This window comes from Ischnura elegans, chromosome 6, assembly GCF_921293095.1.
Source record: "Ischnura elegans chromosome 6, ioIscEleg1.1, whole genome shotgun sequence".
NCBI classification, from domain to species: Eukaryota; Metazoa; Arthropoda; class Insecta; order Odonata; family Coenagrionidae; genus Ischnura; species Ischnura elegans.
The window spans coordinates 35,968,777-35,979,013 of NC_060251.1; the positions used below are offsets into that span (position 1 = coordinate 35,968,777).

At 37.5% G+C, this 10,237-nt stretch overlaps 1 protein-coding gene and 1 long non-coding RNA gene across 2 annotated transcripts; one reads left to right on the forward strand and one right to left on the reverse strand.

Annotated features, from left to right (window-relative positions):
• Positions 1-5,362: 5,362 nt before the first annotated feature.
• LOC124160374 lies at positions 5,363-7,981 on the reverse strand. Its single transcript, XR_006865151.1, has 2 exons — positions 7,201-7,981; positions 5,363-6,329 (listed from the first exon to the last, which is right to left on the reverse strand). It is a non-coding gene; the product is annotated as an uncharacterized LOC124160374 (long non-coding RNA).
• LOC124160373 (flocculation protein FLO11-like) lies at positions 5,858-7,160 on the forward strand. Its single transcript, XM_046536210.1, has 3 exons — positions 5,858-6,312; positions 6,416-6,458; positions 6,532-7,160. The coding sequence occupies exons 1-3, from the start codon at positions 5,858-5,860 to the stop codon at positions 6,805-6,807; spliced, it is 774 nt and encodes a 257-aa protein (XP_046392166.1). The 3' UTR covers positions 6,808-7,160.
• Positions 7,982-10,237: the final 2,256 nt, after the last annotated feature.

The following is a 10,237-nucleotide window of genomic DNA, read 5'->3' on the forward strand; positions in this document are numbered from 1 at the left end:
ATGTAAAAGGATGTTTCCATGTTAACGTCATGATTAACACTGGAAATTTTTTATTACTTTTTATCATTTATAAAACTTTTACGAAGAAAAAAAAAAAAAAAGTCAAAATATTGATTAATATCGAAAATTTCTTAGAGCGACGTCCTCTAAATCGAAATATACCTCGTTTGGTAAACTCTGATATACGTCATCGCACATTACCGTTTCAATTTGACATTGAACATTCGGTTTAATGCGATGACGCACGATAGGTTCGTCACTCTCCATTATCCTTTTATATGCTACATCGAATATATTATTACAAATATATTCGATGCAGAGATGATACAAGGTTTTTGGATTATTACCATTCATTGTGAGCGTGTGTGTTATTACTGAAAATAAAAAGTAAAAAAATTACACATGATGATGTTATAAGTAACACAAAAATGTTTTTATCATATTTAAACTAGTTCTATCAATTTCAAGTGTTACCAAACGCCTCATCATGTGTACGTTTTTGAGGAATTCTATAATGCCCCCAAGCAAGAGTATTGACACCATCCTCACAGATGTATCTTTTATCATCGCTAGCGGTGAGAGTGACTTTGTTTATTTCCATTGTATAAATTCGATGCAATTTACTACGAATCTCTCTCATTTTACGAAATTCTGTAGAATTTTCCTCTAGACAATGTATATAATCATCAAAATTGATGCTTTTGGCAATAACAACTTTTGATATTCCCTTAGCCTTCTTTTTTCCTTTACTCCCGTGCACCTTATACGAGTACAGCTTACTTCGCAATCCAACGAAATGAGTCATGATTCGTCCATCACATTCATCTTTAAATTTTCCTAACACTTTCTTGTTTTCGTCAGAATAGCAAGGGTGATCTTTTGAGTAATTTGACGTGTCGAATACATCAAGGTTTTTCAGCATATCACTGTAAAAATCGACAGTTTTTATGTCATAGATAAAACTATCTGTGTCGCTGTAAGCAAGGGAAATTTTGTTGTTGTATTTGGGTAGCATTGTTCGATAGTGAAAATCATACATTAACGTTTTGCTAAGGTCTAGAACACAAAAACCAATGTAAATGGGAATTTTCATTTTGATGCTGGTTTTTCTTAAATGAACTCCGACGAGTGACTCATGAAAAATTGTCCTATCCAAAAATTGAGTTTTATTGATTAATTTCTGCAATCTTTTTTCGCTAGATACTAATTCCATATTAATGTGTTTGCGTACGTCCATTAGCGTTCTTCCGAATAAGGAATTACTTAAGAATTTCCAGAAATCCTTTTCAAATTCATTTGTTGCTAATTTTCTACGGTTAGTATTAAGGTCAATGTATGGCTTTATCCATGGAGATTGATTAAACTTGATGACTCTGTGCACCTTTTGCAGAACAAGACCTAGGGAAAGAGCCTGCTTCAAATTTACGTAATGTATTACATATTTTGTTTTATTTTCGAGTGTAGTTAGTAACTTGACATGTTTACCGTTAGGTGGGACTTTATTTTCTGAGCAAAGTGGAAAATCTGAATGCTTATCGTGAAGGTTTCGTGGATAGTCGAGGTCAACCTCAAGAATATATCCCGTTTCACTAAAATCTGAAATATTTTTAACGTCTATGTTTTGAATTTCATCAAGTGAAAGCCATTTGAAATTTGAACATGGCAGTGGTCTTGATAGGGCCCAGCCATACAAATTATTTGCGTCCAAATAGGTCAAGTAGTTAGTCTCTTTTTTAGTATCATGTACCTCCATGTATTTATTGTTACCTTCACAATATCGCTTGCAACATTGAGATATTCCTCCTCGAATACCTTTCTCTATCATCAGTAACATATCATAGTCTGTTAAAAGCTCAAGCTTAATACGTGTCTGTTTTAGCATTGCGTCAAAAGTCAATCCCGGAGCGGTATAGTACCACGCAGGATCGAGTTTGTACGCGCTGAAACACATATCACGAAAGTTCTCAAAAACATCAGCGAGAAGAGTGACGTCACTTTTTAGATAAACATCGCTGTAATCGCCCAAAGTGTTGCAGTTGAAAGCTTCCCAAACATTGCATGCATGCGCATAATCAGTGTCGGAAATTTCATCATCTGTTAGATGATTGTAAAATTTTTCCTTTCCCGGGAGCACAGTTTCATCGAGTTTATTCATCGAATCGGTGTAATCGTAGGGATACACTCCCTTTCGTGCGACCAAATGTGTTTTTTCACCAAATATTTTCTGTGTAAATTTAAAGTCTTTCAAATGTGCCACCAGTGAGGCCAGAGGTGCAGCCATAAAGCGGTAGGTGTCGAGAAATCTCATGCTAAAATTTTCTTCGATTGATTTGCCGAAAGAAATATACTTTTCTTCTGAATTTGGTAAAACAAATATTCGTCTCTCGTCGTAATTTAATTCACGAACAATAAAATGTCCATCATAGGATGAGAGATTATGCAAAAATACGGGCAGAAATTTTGGCATTCTATATTTCCTATTACAATCAGAGTGTGCTGGACCACGATATTTGCCCGTCAAGTGGTCATGGTCCCTTACTCTCTCATTACCCAACTCTTTCTCACAAATGTGGCAAACAATAGCATTTGCAAACTCCGTTTCCTCTTCGGCAGTCAGGTGTGCCATTGGTATTGTCTTTTTGTAAAGAGAAAATACTTTTTGCGCTTCCTCTCTCATGCATTCGATGAAAACTCGCGTCGCGTCTTGCCCTCTATATAATTTCGGTTCCAAACATCCATTAGGTGTAATCATTATGTAACAAAAGCTAAATGGAGTGTGTTTTTGAATCTTGTGTGTGAAAGGAGCATGTGAATTTGGTTCGCAAGTTGAAATATTCTCAAGGAGGCATTCGAAGTCCGCGTAAATTACATACGGCACTCTAAATAAATTGTTAATATGGGTAAATTCAATGATTTTATCTTCTTCGCTAGGCATAACAATTTTTGTGGGTTCACCAGTCCCCCTACACAACTCTTTGTGAGCCTCAAGTTTTGCTTCATCATGGTAATGTGTGAAGCATCGTTTGCAAATGAATATTCTGTTGCGATGTTTTGTAATTTGAGATTTGAGCAATTTATTGAAATTTTTGATCCAACAATAATGAGCAGTTTCTTTGTTAGTTATGTATAGCAAGTCGCGGTGATCGTTAAGCTCTCTGTTCACAATTTTCAAAGGATACACGTTATTTTTATCATCCAATCCGAAAACGTTTATTGAAATACTATTGAATCGTTCAAACTTTGGAATGTCCTTTAGTTGAGCGGGGTATGATATACAATCCCAATCGTAAGCATAACGAAACTCAGCACAGTTGTACAAGTCGACGCGTTGAGGTTTATTGACGATGTTTTTTGCCCAAATGGCATATTTGAAGCAGAGCTGATCATCGTTTTTAACGTTAATCACAGAAAGGGTATTTTTAATTTTTGCTGGAAGTGGAATGAAACTTGAGCCTCTCAATGGAATGTACTTGTTTATGCGCAATTCCATTCCTATTACATGATCTAACGTCCAACCGGATCCTTTGGCCTGAAACTCGGATTTTTCCTTAAGTAATTTTGAAAAGGCTTCATCAATACTCTCCTCGATATTATCCGACAAGAGCATGACGCGATTTTGAGTTTTAAATGTCGTTTCCATAAGCTCTCCCTCTCCCTTCTTAAACTGACAAATTAAAACTAGGTTAAATTTAATGGAGTTATTCTGATTCACTGATTCAGTTAACTTTTCACTCGTTTGTAGCTTAATCTCATCCAAAAAAGAAATAACATCACTAATGCCACCCTCTGGTGTAATCCAATAGGTTTTCACTCTGGATCTAATTGCAGATCGAATTTCATTGAAACCCATTCCCAGTTGTACAGTTACATTACGTCTATGTTCGTTTGTATTCTCGTGAGGTAAAGCCTCATCGATGCTATAAAAGATTTCGCAGTAATTGCAAAAATGTTTTCTTTTCAACTCGTATAATCTATCTTTCATATTGGAAAAAGTTTCAATATCATCAATCGTGTCGTTATTGAAAACTATGCGTTCGTGTATGCTCCTTATGGCTCTATCTAATTCATCTAATGTGTTGTATGCACCGGACTTGTAATCAGCTAATAGTTGCGGGATGGAAGACATGATTTACGTGTAACTGGGGAGGTATTTATCTGGAAAATTAGAGATAATACTATCAAGACTTTAGAACTATGAAACTAGACCTACTGCTTGATTATATTCTAGTTGAGTAGGAAAGATGTGTACTTACTGTTTTTCGATCTCAAATACGCAGACGGATGAACAAAGATGCGTTAAAAGAATGTGGTTTGTAAAAATTGCGGAGGAACACTGGTCCGTTCAAGTCGCGAGGTTTGACTGGAACTGATAATTTCTCTCGTAGCGCTTGTGATATTTATATGAGACGGATCCCCATTCCCTTCACTATGGTATTGCTTCGGAGCAAGTACACTGGTTTTAAGTTGGTTATGATTCCTGCTGGTAAAGCCTTTCACTCGCCTTTCCATTGGACGTCCTTCTTCTTTAATATTGCTTAAGTACAACTCTGTGACCTGGTTTGAGTTTGGAGGTTCTGCGTTCGAACATGTGTAACCTTTCATTTATCCTTCCCACTTGGGCGTGTCTTTTTTCCGCCTGCTAAAGGTTAATTTTTGAAAGGTGGATTTCTCTCCTTTCCCAATCGTGGGAGTGAGGGTAATTGAGGAAAAACTACTTTTATTTGACCTCGAGGGAGGGTGTATAAATAGCGTGCGTTTTCTCATAGCGTCACCTGTTAGATTCGATATGTTCGCTTCTTTGAGCCGTTCTCAGTTTGAGGAGATGACTACTCCCTCATTAGATATTCCTAGCCATGTCTATTATTTCAAAGCCGGTTTTCCTTCTCTTTACCAACTTTGTTTGTCAACAGTCTCAGCATGTGTGGACGAAAAAAAGGACATATACAAATTAACTCTACCACGATCAGTTCAAACGGACCTGGTGTATTATATAGAATGTAATAGAATGCATTTATGGGAGTCGTGGTTAAACGACCTATCGGGTGCTTCGTACGGTTATTATGAATCAGAAGTTGACAACTTTGATTTTGATTTTAACTCTCGCTTATCTAAATGTGCTTATCAACTGCTTTTAGTAAGACCGTTAGATTTTTTATTAAATATAGAAAATTATATCGGTGATTCTGTACATGTCATTATTATTAGTTACTTTTTCATGGATAATTTTGAAAGACCTCGATTTTGTAAAACTTGTGTTTCGGAAATAATTCCGCACGAACCGAAAAGTGTGTACATTTACACACATCATACAGTCATATCGGTACACATGGTGGTGGATTTAATTCGTAATGAGGACAATTGGTGTTCAAACTGCATTCGAGCCCCGCTATTTGGTTTAATGAATAGAGCCGATTGTTTTATTAATTTTGATGAACATAACTACAGATCTATACATGGATCATCATCATCATCTTCTTCTTCTTCTGATTTACCATCTACTGATTCATCCCATAGTTCCAGACAATGGCGTACATATCATTCCTACACTTTTGCTTTCAACTCACATTGTTATAAAAGATATCTAAGTGACAGAAAAGAATATAAACTTGCAAGAAAGCGAAGACTCGTTCATTCGCGTAATTCGAACGATACTTTTTACGATTCTTCTGACTCTTCATCTTAAGTTCATGAGTCTCAACTCCCTCTCTCTTCCAACTAAGTTCGCGAGTCCCCCCACTCCGTTAACGTCACTTTTTTGGCACAGTCACTTGTATAAATACCTGGTCCGTTGGCTGAGTAAGTCACACTCTACTGATCGTCTCTGCAACTCCAAGACTTTGCCGACCGTAGAAACATAATGGACACCTTCAACGCTGCCTCCACCCCATCCACAGCTGTGCCAGCTACCGCCGTGGAAACCGTCACCCTGTCAATCACCACCATGCCGTCTGCCTCCGTTCCAACTGTCGCCACCACGTCAGCCAGCGTTCCAACTGTCACCGCCATTTCAGCCAGCGTTCCAACTGCCATCGCAACGTCAGCCAGCGCTCCAACTGCCGCAACCAGCTCACCTACCACCATGCAATCCATTGCCGCACCGTCCGCCACCGCTGTGCGAACCATCTTCTATGACTCATCTATCGTCCAGGATTCCTCTACTGATCCTGTTGCTTCCTTCTCCAACGTCCCGGATTTCTCCATTGATGTTTTCGACTCCTTCTCCGACGTTGCAGAGTTCCCCACACATGAAGATGCCTCCTTCTCTGCCTCCAATGATAGGAAGGGTTCTCCATCTGCATCCACGTCAATGGGGTAAATATTGGTCATATCTGTAAAAAATAGTTTTTGTAGTTCTGTTATTGAAGATCTATTTACATATGATAGTCATTCCTCTAATAAGTTCTTTCTTTTTTAGGTCACTAGCCGCTTCTTCTCCACCAACCATGCTCGCTCCTTCAGTTAGTATTTTTATACTTTTTTTTATAAGCTATTTTAACTTGCATATCTAATGTTTTTTATTTTTTTTTTTAGATCCGTCAAACTCTCCTAGAGGCGCAAAAAGGAAACGAATTTTTGAAGAAGGAGGAGATGGTCATTGGCAAAAAATTTTTGGTGACAAAAATTGAAAAAATAAATACCAGATATGGGGAGAAGTTGGTGGGGCACATCAAAGTGCGGGGCGTTGGAAGGCGTTTGATATTGCCAGCATTCCTAAAATTATCAATGAAAGATATTATGATGTTCAACTATGGAGGAGAAGAGCTCTATGTCGGCAGAGACAAAAATAATTTAATAAAAATTTTTTAATGGATATGTGTTGAGTTTATTTGTTCTTATTTTTTACCCTATAATATAGTTTTATTCAGTTCTTTTTATTTGAGAAAGTAAATCAGAGGCATCAAGTTAGCGTGTGGTGATTAGAGTGTTGGTCCCCTTGTTTAAAACCCCCCTGCGGTGGTAGCGAATAGTTTCAAATATTGTCTTATCCCTTGAATTGAATTGCTTTATAAACAATTTTATCCTCTCCCCCGCCATTTATTATTGATGTAATTATTTTTATTATTAGTTTGTTTGTTCATAATGGTGAAAAAACACGTGATGTATTTATTATGAGTTTTAATTAAAGGAAGATAATATATATGTTTGAGAATTTGTTACGTTTTAAAAGCAAATATTTCAACTATGAAGATGCATGCTTACCTGGATAACTATGCAATTTGCATTGAGATGTATACACGCTTCACGCGGCTGAGGATGAAGTGTTGGTAGAATCCGACAATGATGAGTATGGTGTCAAAAACGGGTCTGGAGACATCTCATGAACAACACTCACATTGGCCACGTTTAAGAGCAACCGCATTGCTCTGAGGAATCGATTTCGAGCTGTGGTGGCGTCAGCTGCACTCATCCGTAGAATTAATACGTTCCCACGTAATTCTAATTCGTACGGACCAATGCCTCGAAGCCTCCTCCTCAGACGATGCACTGGCTCCAAGGCCCCCCCAGCCAGCGGACTCAGTGTTAATGTACCTCTCACGTACATATTTTTTTGTTGATATAACTGATAACATAATAATAATAATAATATTAGATCTACAATTAATCCTTAGGTTCAGTGGAGTTTAATAATACGGGTTATTTTTTTCCGTAATTTTTTAGCCATTCCCCACGAGGTATAGTATTTTTACGTAACTAGTTTATTATATTATTTTATTTTAAATAACATAGCTTCAAGCATATTTATTTCAATACAAAATCTAAGAGTTTTTTCCAATGCTAAGTATTTAACGCGGTATACGAAATATTATCGCGAAGTGTTTAGTTGTGATAGCGACTCATACGTGGCGCTGTGATCACTCATTCAAACTCAGCGCGGGGCCGGGATTTCAAATCGTACACTAATTCGCCACCAGATGGCTCACGCCGACAGACTCCGTATGAGACGTGCCGTCGCTGGGTGGCACCTCGTGGCGGATGAGAGAACGAGGACCGTAGCATGCCGAGATGAACGACTATTTTGACGTCGTCAGAGACGATGCAAAGATTGTTTGATTAGAATAAAAGTTATCAGTGATTCGTAAGCTACTGAATATATTCTATATTGATTATTAATTACAAAGGACAGGCATTGTGTTTTATTAAGTTAAGTGCATTATTTCATTTGTTTTTATCTCACATTAAACTGTATTACCTATCGTTCTGAATTTATAAGAGTAAGTTGTCATTTTACCATATATTCATAGCTTTGTGGATTAATTGTATACATTTTAATCAGTTGTCGTCCGTTCGCTAACGTTTCATTCATGTTGTATTCCAATGGTTTGTGTATTGAAATTAATTCTTATGTTCTTAAGCCATTGAAAGATATAAATATTAGTACAAATGCTCATAAGATATTTTTACTCGTTGCTTTAGCCTGACTTATTTGATATTTCAACTATAGTACAAATATAATTCTGTATTCGGTGGCAATTAAAAAGTGCTAATTATAAGAATAATTATTGCATATCCAATGGAGTAACAGTAAGTACTTACCTCTGCAATCGTTGACTGTTGGTGGAATGATTTCTTGGGCTACGGGTACGAGTATTTATACAGATTTTTCATCATTGCATTAAGTCTGTGAGCGTGTACGGATTCCCTTGTTTATTTCCGTGTGAGTACTCAAAAAATATGATTTCGTGAGAGAAAGGGAGTGACCTTTTATGTAAGTAAAAGCCGGATTTGTGTATGTATTCCTTGTTGAACAGAGACTTGCTCAAGGATATTACTTCCTTGCCTGAAAACTTGATTTCGTGGGAGTAATTGTCAGGCCATGCAATTGACCTTTAATCCAGGCTTGCATCCACTTTCAACGGGAAAGTACTCTCAGCACATTGCACCTTTCTTCGAGTTTTTGGGTGGGACCCGGAAATGCTGGGAGTGAACTTTTATCCCATCTTCCATTCGCTTTCAAAGGGAAAGTATTTTCAGTACATTGCACCTTTTTTCGAGTTTTTGGGTTGACTCGGATTGTGTTCAGTGGACGGATTAGAGGTCTCCGATACTCTCTCGGTAATTGAGATAGTACTTTCAAGTATTATTCTATTGTTATTAGACAGGACACACACTGAATGTTTTCGTGATGGGTGGAGGCCGTCTAGACGTTCAAGGTTTTGCGGGAGGGATTGTCGACGCTTCCAGACAGCCTTGGAGCTATTTTGACCCAAACGGAACATCGTATAAGCTGGTGAGTACTTAGTAAAAAATATTTTGGCCTGAAAACCTCATTTGTATACTACTTGAATGGAATATCATCAGGCTCTCCGACGATATTACACCCGAAGATGCAATAATACTGTGTATTGCGTCGCATCCAAGTTGCAATAAGGTATTCAGAACGGGTGTAATCCATGTTTTATTACTCCGGAAGGCGTAATTCTAAAACAGCTATAGCGCCGTAGCAATTCACTATTTTGAACGGCGAATCGCACCCTGTAGGTTTGCAATAAAATTACACCGTCTCCCAGGCCGAGCTATTCGGTATTTCAAACCAGAAAACGTGCGCATTCCGATGTTGAATTGTTTTTCTAAGGTTATGGAAACCCAATCGCGTATTTCAAAATGGAATAATAGCAAAAAATAAAATGACATCTACTTCATATCAATTAAATAATCGTAGCATAAGTGATTAATATTTAACTAGATTAGCGAATTGGGTAGAAAATAACATTCGAGCTTAATATGTGGAGCACAAGCTGGCTTCATTGACAGTACGTAACAAACATCAAGAATTACTACGAATAGCTCAAATATTCCGTGATGCATTTATATTTTAATGTATAATTTTATTTAGACAGTTGACGTGCGACGAAAACATCCTCAATGTGGGCTATCAGGTCGATTCTTCGAAAATTTCAAGCTTGAGTTAACACACTAACTCGCCAAATAAAATAATAATTATAGCTTTCAATGAAAACCATATTACCACAATCTTATATATAAAAATGAATCGCAAAATGTGTTGGTAAGCGCATAACTCAACAACGCCTGGACCAATTTGGCCAATTCTTTTTTTATAATGTTCGTTGAAGTCCAAGGATGGTTCTTACGGCGAGAAAAAAATCGAATAATTGCCGGAAAACCCTAAAAACAGCCCTTTTCTTTTTCACACCTGGGACCTGGGACGACGAAGTCCAGAGTCGGGACCTGGGACGACGGAATTTCGGATCTCGAAAAAAGATCAACCCACGGCGGG